Source organism: Bos grunniens, chromosome 9 (assembly GCF_055505025.1).
Source record: "Bos grunniens cultivar Pamir isolate PY7600 chromosome 9, Bosgru_T2T1.0, whole genome shotgun sequence".
In the NCBI taxonomy this organism is placed as follows: Eukaryota; Metazoa; Chordata; class Mammalia; order Artiodactyla; family Bovidae; genus Bos; species Bos grunniens.
Window position 1 is genome coordinate 26,214,000 of NC_141173.1, and position 18,052 is coordinate 26,232,051.

General features: G+C 39.6%; 1 protein-coding gene across 2 annotated transcripts; it reads right to left on the reverse strand.

Annotated features, from left to right (window-relative positions):
• Positions 1-1,683: 1,683 nt before the first annotated feature.
• HINT3 (histidine triad nucleotide binding protein 3) lies at positions 1,684-17,644 on the reverse strand. 2 transcript variants are annotated; one of them, XM_086316329.1, is made up of 5 exons: positions 16,798-17,644; positions 11,717-11,834; positions 8,252-8,321; positions 7,021-7,147; positions 1,684-2,802 (listed from the first exon to the last, which is right to left on the reverse strand). In XM_086316329.1, exons 1-5 carry the CDS (start codon positions 16,996-16,998, stop codon positions 2,770-2,772), a joined length of 549 nt encoding a protein of 182 aa, XP_086172455.1. In that variant the 5' UTR covers positions 16,999-17,644; the 3' UTR covers positions 1,684-2,769. The 2 variants fall into 2 exon arrangements, with proteins under 2 accessions (XP_086172455.1, XP_086172454.1); XM_086316328.1 differs by having other exon boundaries at positions 17,085-17,602.
• Between the last annotated feature and the right edge of the window lie 408 nt (positions 17,645-18,052).

Here is an 18,052-nt window from a genome sequence, read left to right on the forward strand (position 1 = left end):
TATTAATAACAAATGCACCACTCTGGTGGGGAACCTTGATAATGGGAGAGGCCTTGCATGTGTAGGGACAGGAAGTATAAGAAATCTACGTACCTTTCTCCTAATTCCGCCATGAAGCTAAAACTACTCTAAAAAAGCACAATCTTTTAAAAACAAAAAAATTTTTTAAAGTCCAGAGAGACAAAATTTCACACAATATTTTTCCATATTTATTTAGCAGAAATTTAGCTAAGTAAACAATTTGAAACAGTTCATTATTAAGAATTTTAAAATTCTGCAGTTACCAAAAATAGTATCACAACATGCATTAATAACGCTCTTGATACTACTTTAAACATTTTTAAGACAGGTTATGAATTAGCATTTTTACTGAGCTAATGTTATAACTGTAGCAGCTAGCGTTACCAGATATTAATAATTAAATAAATAAACTAATAATTAAACTGTATACTTAAATAAACCTAATAATTAAATTACTGCAAAAGCTGAGTGAATTTCAGTTGTCATAATTCAATTATTAACCTTGACAGGAGAAGTGCCACTAAAAATTTAAGGCTCCAAGGGTTTTCCAGCAAAGGAAAAAAGCTTACTATGAGAGGGTATAACCCCATACAGATTAAATCAAATGGCTAATCAACATTTTTTGTGAAGCCCATAGGGCATCTGAGAATTCTGAGAATTCCTTAAAAAGCTTACATGTTACTATCATATACTGTCCATTATGTCACCACAAGGTCACAAAGCACGACACGTTGCACATGTTGAAAACTCCTTTCCTGAAGAAGCTGGTCACGGCTGAACTGATTTATAGGAACATGTGACTGCAAATCTGCGTAGGTGCTCAGCAAGCTACTTAATACAGTAGTGCTGACAAACTTGTAAATATGATTTTGAGAGCCCATAACCCCTCTCTCCGGAGAAGGCAACGGCACCCCACTCCAGTACTCTTGCCTGGAAAATCCCATGGATGGAGGAGCCTGGTGGGCTGCAGTCCATGGGGTCGCTAAGAGTTGGACACGACTGAGCGACTTCACTTTCACTTTTCACGTTCATGCATTGGAGAAGGAAATGAAAACCCACTCCAGTGTTCCTGCCTGGAGAATCCCAGGGACGGGGGAGCCTGGTGGGCTGCCGTCTATGGGGTCGCACAGAGTCAGACACGACCGAAGCGACTTAGCAGTAGCAGTAGCAACCCCTCTCTCCACCTCCAGTGAATACAATGGAATCCGGATATTCAATTGTAAAGTAAATAATAATGGAGGCAAAACCCAAGGAAAGTGCACGTTCGTCTCTCGGCCTTAACGTCCACGATCCACCTGCCTAACACTGAGTCATGAGCACTTAGTTCTGCCACCTGTCTCCAGTGTTTCCCTCTCTATAGACACGGCTATGGACACTTTGATACTTAACACACCAACTTGTACTCACTGCGTTTGTCTGATCATTGTATTGGCAATTAAAGGCAGATGGTCCTTTCTCACTTCTATATTTCCTGATCCTGGCAGTGCCTGGTACAACTTAAATGCTCAGCAAATGTTTGTTGAGTGAATAAATGAACTAGACAATATTGACTCTAGAGGTTGTAACTAAACATTGTAATTGTAATAAGTATTTCATTACTTAAAACTATGTTTAATATAATGCCCCCCAAAAAGGAAGAAAAAAAAAACTAGTCTTCTCAGATTATTTCCACGATCAATACTTTAATCCTTATGTTCATTTATATTCATGTGCATGGTACAATTATACACTGGCACAACGTAAGATCAGCTTTCAGTGCTTATTTTTCATTCACATTCGCTACTATTAGTGTAGATTAGCACCAAATTCCTAAACAAATATGTCTCATGAAATGATTTATCAGTAATATTAATGTATTATGAAAGTACATTTTCTCATCCACGCCTATCCATCTCTACTTTCAAGTCAGGGCTTGTTCATGATAAAACACAGGTCTAATCACTTTTTAATTCTAATTTTCATTTGGTATAGTAAACAAATTATCAAGCAGCAGCTTCCTCCAGTTTTTAATATATTAATAAAACCACTTCATGTGTCTTCCCCATTTATATTCTTACAGGTAAAATTCCATTACAATGAATTCTCTTGGATAACCAAATTGATTTGTTGTAGCAAATTCACTGTTAGAGAAAAGTTAATTTTATATATATACTATATAGCTTTCAGTATCAATTTATTACAAAGATGCTAGGTTTCAGGAAGTGAAAACCAGCATCTGAAGTCTGAGTAAAAAGTGACACATATACAATTCTTTCCATCAAGATCAGAGATCACTGTGTAGTATGGTACTCTTTATTTTGAAATTTTACGTGTAAAATTACAGAACAATCAATAAGTAATTTCTTTCTCTCCTTCCTATAACAAACGTTCCAACAAAGTACTTTTATACCAGTTTATTCTTCATAAATAAATCACTATTATAACTGACTACTTACAGAGAAATAAAAATATTTTAATTTCTTAAAAAAATACAGAGCCCTTCTTGATTAACAGAATTTGTTTTAATGGGATTTTATCTAGAGTATCTTATACCTTAGACAGGAGCCATTAAAACAAAGTCAATGACAAAGAATTTATATGATTATATCACACATTTCAGGAAACAAACATGAAGAAACAATTTAAGGCTACCCAGTAATAGCTTCTCATAAAACCCAGTGAACCTTACAATTGTAATTAGACTTCAAAGAGATGAAAATATTAGTCTATGTTGAGCCAAGATTAGGAAATCTTCCACTGTTGACATTTTCATGTTCTTAGTTTTTCAATCAAATAATCAGCCTGCAATTAAAAAAATAACATATCTTTATTCTAATTACCATAGCCTATATGAAATAATTTTACTGGCACTCCTATTATAATAAGCCACAACAGAAGAGCTGGATACTACATATTCTTTTCCTAAAAATCTTACGAAAAACTCTCAATTGTTTTTAAACTATACTCATCTCACACGCTAGTAAAGTAATGCTCAAAATTCTCCAAGCCAGGCTTCAGCAATACGTGAACTGTGAACTTCCAGATGTTCAAGCTGGTTTTAGAAAAGGCAGAGGAACCAGAGATCAAATTGCCAACATCCGCTGGATCATGGAAAAAGCAAGAGAGTTCCAGAAAAACATCTATTTCTGCTTTATTGACTATGCCAAAGCCTTTGACTGTGTGGATCACAATAAACTGTGGAAAATTCTGAAAGAGATGGGAATACCAGACCACCTGATCTGCCTCTTGAGAAATTTGTCTGCAGGTCAGGAAGCAACAGTTAGAACTGGACATGGAACAACAGACTGGTTCCAGATAGGAAAAGGAGTACGTCAAGGCTGTATATTGTCACCCTGCTTATTTAACTTCTATGCAGAGTACATCATGAGAAACTCTGGGCTGGAAGAAGCACAAGCTGGAATCAAGATTGCCGGGAGAAATATCAATAACCTCAGATATGCAGATGACACCACCCTTATGGCAGAAAGTGAAGAGGAACTAAAAAGCCTCTTGATGAAAGTGAAAGAGGAGAGCGAAAAAGTTGGCTTAAAGTTCAACATTCAGAAAACTAAGATCATGGCATCTGGTCCCATCACTTCATGGGAAATAGATGGGGAAACAGTGGAAACAGTGTCAGACTTTATTTTTTGAGGGTCTAAAATCACTACAGATGGTGACTGCAGCCATGAAATTAAAAGATGCTTACTCCTTGGAAGGAAAGTTATGACCAACCTAGATAGCATATTCAAAAGCAGAGACATTACTTTGCCAACAAAGGTCCGTCTAGTCAAGGGTATGGTTTTTCCAGTGGTCATGTATGGATGTGAGAGTTGGACTGTGAAGAAAGCTGAGTGCAGAAGAATTGATGTTTTTGAACTGTGGTGTTGGAGAAGACTCTTGAGAGTCCCTTGGACTGCAAGGAGATCCAACCAGTCCATTCTAAAGGTGATCAGTCCTGGGTATTCTCTGGAAGGAATGATGCTGAAGCTGAGACTCCAGTACTTTGTCCACCTCATGTGAAGAGTTGACTCACTGGAAAAGATTCTGATGCTGGGAGGGATTGGGGGCAGGAGGAGAAGGGGATGACAGAGCATGAGATGGCTGGATGGCATCACCGACTTGATGGACGTGAGTTTGAGTGAACTCCAGGAGTTGGTGATGGACAGGGAGGCCTGGAGTGCTGCAATTCACGGGATCACAAAGAGTCGGACATGACCGAGGAACTGAACTGAACTGAACTGAACTGAAAGGTGTTTATTTAATATTTTGTATATAAATAGGCAGATTTTTATCCACATTGCCTATTTGTCAGAAAGTTTCAAAAAGAAAAAGAAATATATAACACTAAAGTTTTATAAAGTAAACTAGGGGGGCTTCCCTAGTGGCTCAGCAGTAAAAGAACCCGCCTGCACATGCAGGAGACAAGGGTTCAATCCCTGGCCAGGGAGGATCCCACAGGCTGTGGGGCAACTGAGCCTGTGTACCACAACCACTGAGCCTGCTCTCCAGAACCCAGGAGCTGCAATTCCCGGGCCCATGTGCCACAACTGCTGAAGCCCGTGCACCCTAGAGGCTGTGCTCCACAAAGAGAGGCCACCGCAATGAGCAGAGAGTGGCTCCCACTCGCCAAGACTAGAGAAAAGCCCGTGCAGCAACCAAGACCCAGCACAGCCAAAGCTCAGTAAGAATTATTTTTTAAAAATCAAGAAGTAAACTATATATGGAGGAACTTGAAATGCATTTTACCAAGTGAAAGAAGTGAAAAGGCTACATACAATATGATTCTAACTATGTGATGTTCTGGAAAAGGCAAAACTGGAGACTTGGAAAAAAAAAAAAAAATCAGTGGTTACCAGAGGTTAAGGGGCAGGGAGAAACGAGTATCAGAGCACAGAGGATTTTTAGGGCACTTTAACTACTCTGCATGGTACTACAGTGTTGGATATATGTCATGATACATTTGTCCAAAGCCACAGTATATATACTACACAAAGAATGAACCCTAATAAAAACTATGGACTTTGAGTGATAAGGATATATCAATGTAGTTTCACGGATTATAACAAACGTATCACTGTGGTGTAGGATGTTGATAGTGGGAGAGATTGTGAGTACGTGGGGACACAGGATATATGGGAACTCTCTGAACTTTCCATTCAATTTTGCTGTGAACCTAAAATTCTTTAAAAAAAAAAAAAATCTATTTAAAAAAGAATAAAAACTAAGGTCTTCTAGTTGTATTATTTCAGATACTTTACTCAATCATCTTATATATCTGGAATACTATATAAGATTTCAGAATAAATGTTAATATCTTTATTTTGATTTTTTCAAAGTCTCATAATACATATTTAATATCTATATTTAAGAAGAGTTCAGATTCCCAGGATGAACCATTAACAGATATCATAACTTTGTTCATTCATTTTTTTCCCAACTAAAAAATCTTTTAAGGAATACAGTTTAGAAGTTATAAAAATGTATTTAAATTATTTTTTATTATAAAACATAGTATAGAAAATGAGAAATACAGATAAAAAAAATACCTCTTTTTTATCATACCAATCTTTTAAAGAGACCACACCAGCTTCCTACAAAATGTCCCATTTTTTAATGTGAAGTACACATACATCTTGGCTTCCCAGGTGGCACTAGTGGTAAGGAATTCATCTGCCAATGCAGGAATGTAACAGACAGGGGTTCATTCCTAGGTTAGGAAGATCCACTGGAGAAGGGCATGGCTATCCACTCCAGTATTCCTGCCTGGAAAATTCCATGGACAGAGGAGCCTGGCAGGTTACAGTCCATGGGGTCACACAGAGTCATACATGACTGAAGCAACTAAGCATGCACACATGTACATCTTAAATATATTTTTAATTAAATAAAATAATCTGGACAAGTTGAAGAAAGAGATAATAAGTCTGAAATATGAAGTTTCTAAAAATGAAATGTTTTTTCATTTCTTCTGTAATATGACTATAATAACAATACATATTAACTAATGGTAATTACTTAATTTATAATTTGATGGTTTTTCAGATATAGCTGCTACAGGTCACCTTATCATCACGGACATATAAGAAACTGGTAAATTACTAGTCAAGTGGCCCTGGAAAGACAGAGTCATTTAATAACTTGACTAAATTTAAACTGAATAAATTTAATAATTTAAAAGCTTGACTGTCGGGTTACAAGCTTATAATCAGTAGAATTCTATTCTACTGTTGCTCTAGCAAAGCAGAATTCTTCAATTTTTTAGACTCACAGCTTCAACTTCAGGTTTAGTGGCTGATGCTACTTGCCTCTCTGTTTTTACGAAGAGGCTAATGATGATACAGGCTGCATTTACTGAGCCCTTACTATCTGCAAGGTACAGTTTTAAGCACTTTGTGCACATGTGTGTGTTTGTGTGTGTCTGTGCTTAGTCGCTCAGTTGTGTCCAACTCTTTGCAACCCCATGGACTATAGCCCACCTAGCTCCTCTTTCAACCGAATTTTCCAGGCGAGAATACTGGAGCGGGTTGCCACTTCCTCCTCCATGGGATCTTCCTGACCCAGGGATCGAACCTTCGGCTCCTGCACCTCCTGCATTGGCAGGCAGACTCCTTACCACTGCACCATGTTAATTAAATCATCAATCCTCTTCTGAACCCTAGAGGCAGGCACTATTACCTATAAGTCAGTAGTAGACAAAAAACTTGGGCCTTAAAAAGTTTAAGTAACTTGCACATGGTCACTTGAATAACTAATGGAGGCAGAATTCAGAACTATTAATGCCACGAACTTCTATATCATATCCTCTGCTTACAATTCAGAGACTTGACCACGGTGTCTCTTCCTACAGATCTGATGACCTGGAAAGTCCCCCAAATTACAAAGATTATTTTGGATATGTGCAAATAGTATGTTAAAACAGATGACCAAATCTAGTAAGTATCTACTGTTGCCAAGAAAAGAAAAACTACAACCAAAAGGGCAAATATTTTTGTATGCTGCTAGCGTAACAGTAATACTCACTGTGATAAACCAATAGGAATTCACTCTATAAACCAATCTTGACATGAAGCTCAGCTGATCAGCTGGTGCCAGAACATGAAGGTGCAAGTGGGCAATGGAACAGAATGGTGACACATGGAAACCCATTCTGAAACAGAAAAGTACGAGATAACTGACAGATTAGTTCTACAATAGTTTACAACTATATTTTCAGGTTAAAACACATAAGTATTAAAGATACCCAGAACAGGTTACCTAAGGTAGACAGATGACCACTCAAACAACTCTTCCACTGGTTTTCTGCATGAACTTCAGAGTATTCACACCATTCTTTCTCATGTTGAGGTTCACAGTAAGATAAAGTCCTCATCAAGAAAAGCTTTCACAGAATATTATGGCACTGTATAACTCTTATTAATTCTGAGCTGGCATTATATCTTACTTCAGTTCTTATCCCTGGTGGCTCAGACGGTAAAGCATCTGTCTACAATGTGGGAGACCCGGGATCGATCCCTGGGTTGGGAAGATCCCCTGGAGAAGGAAATGGCAATCCACTCCAGGACTATTGCCTGGAAAATCCCATGGACAGAGGAGCCTGGTAGGCTATATAGTCCATGGGGTCGCAAAGATCGACTCCAGGGCTATTGCCTGGAAAATCCCACGGACAGAGGAGCCTGGTAGGCTATAGTCCATGGGATCGCAAAGAGTCAGCCACGACTGAGCGACTTCACTTTCACTTTCAGTTCTTATCATATTATCTTTAATTTTCCTAAAAAATGCTGAGTCACTGGACAGGGAGTAGAAGTAGGGAGTCCTTACTTCTAAGACATGACCAGTAGATGGCATGCTTTCTCCTAAATAAAGTGGTCATTTCCTTAGCATCACTAAAAAAACTTTCATCACTTTAAGTTTCTTGAATACTAAAAGTAAGTTAGATTTTTTTCCCTAAGGAAATTCAGTTTATACACAATTTTATAGGAATGCACATACTGAACAAAGAAGACTAAGTAACTAGTTTTACCTGCCCACTGCTTGAATATTCCTGTCTGTCTAAACTCTAAGTGGTGCTTATTAGAAGATGTTGAGATGTGAAAAGTTTTGTTTATTAAATTTACTAATGAACAATATGTTCACTTTCAGGAAAACTTCATTTAAACCATGAACTCTGCATCTCTCCTTTCATTTTCCCGAGGAAATAACATTTGAGAAAAACCAACTGTATGTATTGGTTTCTATCTGGAAGTAGACATACCTTGTATTTTCAAAGTCAGTGAAATTATTCCTTTCTAGAATGGCTTTTCCAACAGTTACCATGTTCTCAACTGTAAAACAGGAAAGAACTACATTATGCTCTAGGAGACTTTAAGTTCATTACCAAGTTATTAACCCAAACTTTTAGATCCTAGTAAAAAGTCATATCAAATAGATACACATTTAAAGACTTCTTCAACAGCTCTGTTACTGAGACGTTTGCTGATCAATACCTGAAATGAAGGTTCAACCTATCACAAACTATCACACATGAGCTGACTCTAAACAGCTCTTGAGGGATATTATCAAGTGATACTACTTAGGACATCTGATCCGCTGTGGTCTAATTCTAATCATAAGGAAACCAAGTATCTACACAAAACTTGTCTGAGTTAAGAAGACAAGAAAACTTTGAATTTGCCTTTGAACTTAAATTAGGAATATGACACCCCCTATACACTAGCCCTGCTGTGACTAAATGTTTGTTTTGTTTTCCAAACTCTCATCTGCCTTAGCATCTTAGTCTCAGTGTTTCACGGTCTTCAGATGGGATATGCTTCCCCATTAAAACATTTTTGGCAACCTGGTATCTTCAAGCACAGTGCCAAACTTCAGATCCCTTCTGTTTCTGAATGGTGTAATCAAGCATTTAAAAAGAGAAGAAGTGAGAGAATCTGCAGAGGATAGTTTTATAAGAGGTTTAAAATCATTGCTATCAGTTTGCTTCTCTTAAGTCAGGCTTGAGTGGGAAGGCTTCCATGACAAGGTCAGTACCACTCAGTCAAAAAAAAAAAAGCTCAAGCCAAACTGTATCTTGCTTTCTTTCAAAAGTCTCCCAAGATTTGAGGGGGTGGGGTAAGGTTAAATTAGGAGGCTGGGATTATCATATATACACCGCTATATGTAAAACAGATAACCAACAGGTACCTACTGTAAAACACAGGGAACTATACTCAGTATTTTGTTATAACCTGTAAGGAAAAAGAATTTGAAAAAGAATATATATACATACATGTATAACTGAATCACTATGCTGTATACCTGATACTAACACGATATTGAAAATCAACTATACTTCAATGAAAAAATTTTAAACTAAGAGAGAGATGGTAGAAGCATGCTACTGCCCATGTAACAAGATGGAGAAGGACTTTCAGCACCATAAATCTAGTCCAGAGATCTTAACTGGATGACAAATTAAACTGAAAATATTCAGATGAATGTTGCCTGGTTTCTGGTTCAATATGGAGACCTGTGTGATTATTCAACTTGCTTTTGCTTTCAACATAAAACCATTCTCGAAAGTATAAAATGAGAAAAAAAAATACCCCCAAGATGCCAAACATTTGAATAAATAAAAAAGACTGTTTTTTCTTTTAATTTCTTTAAAGGACATATGACTATTTAATCATTTTAACAGTAACATGGCATTATAAAGTATATAGATGAAATATAAATGACAACAGTAACAAAGTGTTGCAAAGTTTCTCATATTTTGAATTGATACAATGCTAATTCTAAGTAGGCTGTTATAATTGTAGGATGTGTATTTTAATTTCGCTATAGCAACTAGTTTAAAAAAATACAAAGAAAATTGGCTAAAATGACAGGAGATAAATTAAAGTGGAATATTAAAAGTATGTTTGAAAAAAAAAAAGTATGTTTGATCAACCACAGAAAGGCAGGAAAGAAGAAACAGGACAACAAAAAGCAAGTGGGACAAATAGAAAACAAATGGCAAGACGGCGGACCTAAACCCAACTATGCCAATAGTTATACTAAATGTTTCTGAACTACATGCTCCGGTTAAAAGACGGAGATTTCCACATTATATTGTTTTTTTAAAATGCCAGATGCAATTACATTGCTATCTTCACGTCTTTAAATATACATATTCAATTTATTATAAGTAAAGGATAGAAGGGGCTTCCCTGGCAGCTCAGTGGTAAAGAATCCTCCTGCCAGTGCAGGGGACACAGCTTCCATCCCTGGGTCGGAAAGCTCCCGTGGAAAAGAAAATGGCAACCCACTCCAGTATTCTTGCCTAGGAAATCCAACGGACAGAGAAGCCTGACAAGCTACAGTCCACGGGGTCTCAAAAGAGTTGGATACAACTTAATGACAACAACAACACAAGGATAGAAAAAGATACCCAAGGCAAACAGCAAGTAATAAGAAAGTTGGGGTATCTAAATTAATATCATACAAAATAGACACAAGAAGTATTTCCAGAGATTAAGGAATGTTTTATAATGATAAAAATAGATCATTGAGAAGACATGACAATTATGTTATGCATTCACTTAAAATCAACTCCAAACTACATTAAGCAAAACCAATTGTCTCATTCCTATTTCATTGATTGGTATCTACTCTATTATTTCCTTCTTTATTCTTATTTTTATCTGATTTTGCTTGCCTCTTTCTAGTGTCCTAAACTGAAAACAGATCATTGGTTTTATACCTCCCTGTCTAACATAAGCACTTAAAGCTATAAATTTTACTCTATATACTTTAGCTACATTCTATAATCCTTTGATATATATTTTTATTACCAATCAATTCAAAATATTGTCTTTTTTGAACTATTTAGAAGTTACTTAAAAGTGGGTTAATTTAAAAATATTCAGTACTATTCTAGATTTTATTATTTCTTCAATGTAATTCCATTGTCATCAGACAACATATAAGATTTTGATCATTTGAAAATGTACTGAGACTTACTTTATTGTCCAGAGTATATCTTGGTAAACATGTGCTCATAACAAAATATGTATTCTATAGTTAGGTGAAGTTCTATTAATGTTAATTATAGTCACAGGGCTTGACACTGTTACTAAGCTCTTCTATATGGTTATTATTTTCCTAACTTTAAAGACCATAAAAAAATTAATTGCATTGACTTTTAAAGGTTTATTATGAAGAGATTCAAATATACACAAAATCAGTAAAAACAGTATTATATAATGAAATCCAAAACATCTACTATGCTGCTTCAAAATTAGGAACATTTGATTTGCAACAGTTATAAAAGCTTTCATGAAGAAATATTAGAAAAAGAAAAGCAAGCATAAACACATTTCTTCCTCTTAAAAAAAAAAAAGTAAATACTTAAAGGGCTTCCCTGATGGCTCAGTGGTAGAGTGTCTGCCTGCCAGTGCAGGAGAAATAAGTTCGATCCATGATCTAGGAAGATTCCACGTGCCACAGAGGAGCTAGGCCTGTGTGCCACAACTATGGAGCCTGGCCACGAGTTAATAAATGTTGAGGTTTGATGATAAGGACATAAAGGTTATACTAAATATTTTCTTTACTTTTGTATATATTGGAAATTTTTCATAGTGACAGTTTAAAAAGCCACATGCTCCTTTATCACAATACCTGTCTCAACTATTTCAATTGTCACTGCCATCACTGATGCCAGTTCAAGATGATATGACCGTGAAGAATACCACCATCCACTTACTGAGTTCTATTTGATCTTTCTTTAGATATTTGCAGTTTTCAAAATGCTTCTTTGGTACCACAAGATAATGATGAGGTGCTGCTGGCTTGATATCTTTGAAGCAAACTAGGTCTTCATTCTAAAGGAAAAAAAAAAAATGTGTCATTTGTTACTAAATTTTTAAAAAGAATTTCCTAATGCAGTTGAGGCATGTGTCAGACATCATAAATCTCAGTCTGATACGGAAATGGTACTTACGTTACAACTAATCTCCATTGGGCAATTTTGTGATTATGCATTATGTCCATAAACACAAGCTTTAGCTTCCTTCATGAGACACTCATTTATCCCAGAGAAGAAAAAGACTTTTTTAAAGTCAATTTCAAGGAAAAAATTATGAATGAAGCTATTAAATTCATTACTATAATCCCAAATTTTAAAAAATTTTCATTATATATTTCTCCATCTCTACCCTAAGGTTTTTCTCCTCCTAATATGTACTTTTCGGAGAAGGCAATGGCACCCCACTCCAGTACTCTTGCCTAGAAAATCCCACGGAGGGGAAGAGCCTACTTTTAAAGGTGTGACAACAGAATCATAGCAAGTTTGATAAATTCTTTTTTAAATTTAGTTTTTTTCCAAAGTCACATTTTCTTCAATTATAGCATCATCTAGCATCTACATGGGATTACATTTTAAAACTTTTTCCAAAAATTTTTTTTATTTGCCACTTTACAGCATTAAAAAAGACTCAAAATATTGAAAACAAACTCCAGTATATTGTGCTAAGCTTTGTATGGCATCAGTTTTCTGTTTTATAAACTCTACATAGTAATGTAAGGAAAAAAGAAAAGGAAACAAAACAGTGAATCTTTCAATCTATTAACATTTGAGTTTCAAGCTTTTCCAAGAGAAAAATCTATATTCCCTAAATAAGCTTATTCAATTTCTCCTACTTAAAAATTAAGTAAAAACTAAAATCAGTATCAATAAGCATGCTGCTGCTGCTGCTAAGTCGCTTCAGTCGTGTCCGACTCTGTGCGACCCCATAGACGGCAGCCCACCAGGCTCCCCGGTCCCTGGGATTCTCCAGGCAAGAACACTGGAGTGGGTTGCCATTTCCTTCTCCAACGCATGAAAGTGAAAAGTGAAAGGGAAGTCCCTGAGTTGTGTCCGACTCTTAGCGACCCCATGGCCTGAGCTCACCAGGCTCCTCCGTCCATGGGATTTTCCAGGCAAGAGTACTGGAGTGGGGTGCCATTGCCTTAAGCATAGTTTCCCTCAAAAACACTGACAGAATGCACTGTTGCTCATTAGTTCTCCATTCCAAGAACTAAAATTCAACTGGGACAAGGACCTCATATGCATACCAATAATCTTGATTTCAACAAGAATAATGACGAAAGGCAATTGTACATGTATCATGAACTTCCTTATCAGTATCCATCAGTTCAGTTCGGTTGCTCAGTCGTGTCAGACTCTTTGCGACCCCATGGACTGCAGCACACCAGGCCTCCCTGTCCATTAGCAACTCCTGAAGTTTACACAAACTCATGTCCATTGAGTCGGTGATGCCATCCAACCATCTCATCCTCTGTAGTCCCCTTCTCCTCCCGCCTTCAATCTTTTCCAGCATCAGGGTCTTTTCAAATGAGTCAGTTCCTCATATCAGGTGGCCAAAGTACTGGAGTTTCAGCTTCAGCCTCAGACCTTCCAATGAATATTCAGGACTGATCTCCTTTAGGATGGACTGGTTGGATCTCCTTGCAGTCCAAGGGACTCTCAAGAGTTTTCTCCAATACCACCGTTTAAAAGCATAAATTCTTTGGTGCTCAGCTTTCTACACAAACTCTCACATCCATACATGACTACTGGAAAACCATAGCCTTGACTAGACAGACCTTTGTTGGCAAAGTAATGTCTCTGCTTTTTAATATGCTGTCTAGGTTGGTCATAGCTTTTCTTCCAAGGAGCAATCATCTTTTAATTTCATGGCTGCAATCACCATCTGCAGTGATTTTGGAGCCCAAAAAATAAAGTCTGACACTGTTGCCACTGTTTCCCCATCTATTTGCCATGAAATGATCAGTATCCATACTGCTCATCTAAACTTTAGGTGACTGACAAGCTGATCTCCAATGACACCACATGATATTTTAATATCACAAATATACTGTATATCTGTCATATTCTATATGACATAGCTGTACTTTATAAATGATATACTTTGCTCCTTCTCCTTCTTCAGAGCTTTATTCAAATGCCACCCTCTTTTCTTAATTTTTTAAAATTTCTTTGGCTACATCAGATCTTAGCTGTGGCACACAGGATCTCTGTTGTGTTATACGGACTCTTGCGTTGAGGCATGCAGGCATGGGCTCCAGCTCAGCAGTTGTGGTGCACGGGCCCAGTTGTTCCAGGGCACATGAGATCTTAGTTCCCTGACCAGGGATCAAACCCGTGTCCCCTGCATTAGCAGGCGGATTCTGAACCACTGGACTACCAGGGAAGTCCTCAAATGCCACCTTCTTAGTGAAGCATTTCCTTACTAAAATTTTAAAACTGCATCCCTTTTCTCTTTTGTTGTTCCCCATCTAAGAAACTATGCATTTTATTTATTATGTTGCTTATTGTCTATTTCCTGTGAGTAGAATGTAAGCGCCTCGAGGATGGGGATTTTTGCTCATTTTATTTGTTGCTGTATCCCAATGCCTCCAGCAGTGTCTGGCACACAGAAGGCACTCATGTAAATACTGAGTAATGGACGGGTGACTGAATTTCCTCTTTCCCAGGGACAAAGCTCTACCTCTTGGGGCCAGTTTAAACCTTTCTCCATTGGCACCTCCCCATTGGGATTTAAGCACACCAAAGACTTCCCTGTTTTATAAAACTTTCTCTTAACTCCACCTCCTCCTGTAGTTACCACTATCTCTCCCTACTCCCCAAGACTGCCAAACTTCCTTCAGAAGTTGTCTGTCTTTGCTGTCTTCAATGTTTTAGGTTGAATCTTGAGGTTTTCATCAGCGATCTGCCCTCTGGCCCATCACTGCACTGCAGTTGTTCTCCTGAAGGTCAGCGGTCATCACCCTGGGGACAAAACCAGTTCTAATCTAAGTTGGCCTCTCTGCATGCATACTGGAGAGTCATCCAACCCAGATATGAGGATGAGGGAAGGTAGATACTGCTGCCAATTCCTATCTCCTCAACATATTCCTTTCTCTTCGCTTTCCTACTTTCCCCTTTGTTTCTCTGTCCCCTTTACAGGTCTTCATCCTCTACCTGTCTCTTACGATGTTAGGGTTCTTTAGAGTTCTGTGCAGGGATCCCTTCACTACCCTACAAATATGTCCTGCTGCTGCTGCTGCTGCTGCTAAGTCGCTTCAGTCGTGTCCGACTCTGTGCGACCCCATAGACGGCAGCCCACCAGGCTCCCCAGTCCCTGGGATTCTCCAGGCAAGAACACTGGAGTGGGCTGCCATTTCCCCCTCCAATGCATTAAAGTGAAAAGTGAAAGTGAAGTCGCTCAGTCCTGTAGGACTCCCAGCGACCCCATGGACTGCAGCCTACCAGGCTCCTTCATCCGTGGGGTGATAATTTCCCTCTTTTCAATTTCCACCTATAAGCTGGCAGTTCCTATCATCTGGGCTAGAAATGCAGACCTCTGCATTGTCAGACCCCTAATTATTCCTAAATTGATCTGCTTTTCTTCATCCCCATTATTACATTTTATATCAGGCTGGATTACCTCAACAGCTTCATAACCAATCTCTATGCCTCCAGCCTGGTCCTCTCCCAATCATTCTCCCCCAGGGTACCAGATGATCTTTCAAAGATCAAACGTTTTCATGGACCTCAACCATTTTCTTCCAACCCAGCATCAACAGTAGCAATAAACTGTGGAGCTTCCTTCCTTTCACTCTTTAAATAAAGCCCAAACTGCTTAACATGAAGTACAACAGCCTTAATAACTTGGCCCTCGCCTACCTCTCCACCCTCATCTTTTACCACTCACCCTTTCAAACTCTATCTGTGCTCCAGTTAGATTGAATTTCTATTCGCCTGTGGCAGAGATCAAACCGCGGAAGGTTCTCTTTACCGAAGACATTCTTTTCTCCTCCTCCTCACCTGACCATACTTATTTTTTCATGTCTCACTTCCTCTGGAAGCTCTTCCCTAACCCTTCAAGTCTGGTCAGGTGCCCCTCCCACGGGCCTTGCAAAATACTGCAGGTAGTAAAACCATCTCACCATAGCACGGAGCACTATCAGCTGCCTCTTCTGTGGGTACTGACTCCACCCTTTAGATTATAAAATGTAGACAGGGACTACTAGCCTTTATTTACCTTGCTCCCCACTGAATCTCCAACAGTGCTTAGAAGGAATTCAATTTACTTTTAACCAATGAATGATTACTACAAAACAAAAACAAAGCCCAGAATCTTTGGAGCTGATTCTTTCAAAAGACTATTTCTTTAAAGGCCAGTCAAGCTGGTAGACGAAAGTGCCTACCCGATATCTGTTTTTAAATATCTGAGCAAAGTCTAAATGCTCTGAAAATTTCCACATATCCCAACTGATAATAACACTTCTAAGGAACTGGACTCTTTAGTGGAAATCAGAATGCATTAACTAATTGTGTGACCACGGACCACTTCTGCCAACCTATTTTCAATCTAACAAATGGGTCACTGTGATGCTTTTCACAGTGACCATCATCTATTATCTACTAGTTTGTTTTTAGTATATTTGCAGAACGTAAAGGCAGTGTCTAGAAAAGTGGGGGGAGGTGGGGTAGGGGGAGGTTCCTTTAATAAAATCAGAGGTCACTATTGTCCACCGACCACCTCGGCAGCTGCGGAGAGAGGTTTTATATCTACATTTTCTCCCATTAGAACAGTAAACGAGGCTGGCGACACTCCCGGCGCCTAGAGAAACAAGCCTGTCTGTATCACTAGGACACCCAGCCTCCCCCAGCTCCATTTACCCAGGACCGTCCCCACCCGATCCACGCCGGCGAGGCCCCCCTGAGCTGAGGCGCCCTAAGCGGAGCTCCCCTAGGGCGTTCCGGATCCCACCCGCGCCGGGTCGCGCGTCGCAGCCCACCTCACAGTGCAGGAGTTCGGTGCCGGGATCCTGGTGCGCCGCGATCCGGCAGAACACGCACTTGCTACTGTAGTTCGCGAGCTCCGGGGACTCTGCGGCGACCGCGGGGGTCTCCCCTGGGGACCCCGCGGGTTGGGCAGCCGCCACTGGCTCAGAGCGGGCACACGACTTCCCTAAACCGCATTCCTCCTCCTCCATCATCGCACCCGCTCTTCTGCGCCGCTGAGAGACCTCTCCGGGACAACAGGGCCTCTTGCAGTTAGCCTCCTGCACCTCCTAGATTTTACCTCGAGGCGTCGCCCCTCGTCTGGCGCTGGGCCGGGCCGGGAGCTGGGCACAGCGCGGATCCAGGGCGACCGGAGCCGCAAGGTGACTCGCCGCGGAGCCGCAAAATCCAGAGGCTGGCCTTCACGCTGACTGCCACGCGGGGGCGCGCAAGGACGCGACACGGAAGAGCCGCCGCCACCGGCGGCAGTCGCCCATCCCCGTGCGTCTCGGTGGTAACGACTCAGGACTTCCGCCACAACGCCGGCTCGCGCCCCACGCCGCGATGACATCACGTTTGCGCTCTACCCGGGAGCCGAATGGCACTTATTGACCGTTCTGAACGTCATCTCCCGGAAGCCAGCAACATAAAGTGCCTCGAGTGTATAATGATGTCTTTAAAAAAAAAAAAAAGTTTTAAAAAATTGGTAGGTTTTACGAGAATGAACATTTCTAGAGCTTTGATGCTTTGGGTATCCATTTTCTATAATGATAATCTTAGGTGATAACGCTCAAAATATCAAACAGAACTTCACACCTGTTTTTACCTTTTGTTGTTATTATTGACAGCACCAGCTAGATCAAAATAGTGGGCTTTATCTCATTCTTCATACACAGATAAATGCGGAATCCTGTAGTTTATAGTCTGACATATTCCAGAACTTCATAGAAATTGACGAGGAATTGACCTAGAAACTTTAAGAAACTGACAAGAAATTCAGGCTTTCTTGGGAGTTGTGCTTCGGGAAAGAGCGAAAAATGAGTAACACATTCCCTTGCTGGTTCCCTGGGTTGGGAGGGGCGCATGAGTTGGTCCCTTAAATGGGATGAGGGCGGGGGCAGATCTGGGGGTCTTTTGGCAGGGGTGGCTTAGGAGGTATGCCCACCCACCCCCCACCCCCTTGGTGCTGTGTGCAGGGATCATGAGTAATACCCTCTTTCTGCTCAGGACATCACAGAAGTAGCAGTTGGGTTTTTGGTCTTTTTGTAC

Coding starts and splice junctions, on each gene's coding strand:
- HINT3 (XM_086316328.1), bottom strand. CDS start 17,354: ATGTCATCGCGGCGTGGGGCGCGAGCCGGCGTTGTGGCGGAAGTCCTG. Junction 7,148..8,251: donor ACTGACTTTGAAAATACAAG/GTATGTCTACTT, acceptor TTTCTGTTTCAG/AATGGGTTTCCATGTGTCAC. Junction 2,803..7,020: donor ATTCCTATTGGTTTATCACA/GTGAGTATTACT, acceptor TTTTAATTGCAG/GCTGATTATTTGATTGAAAA.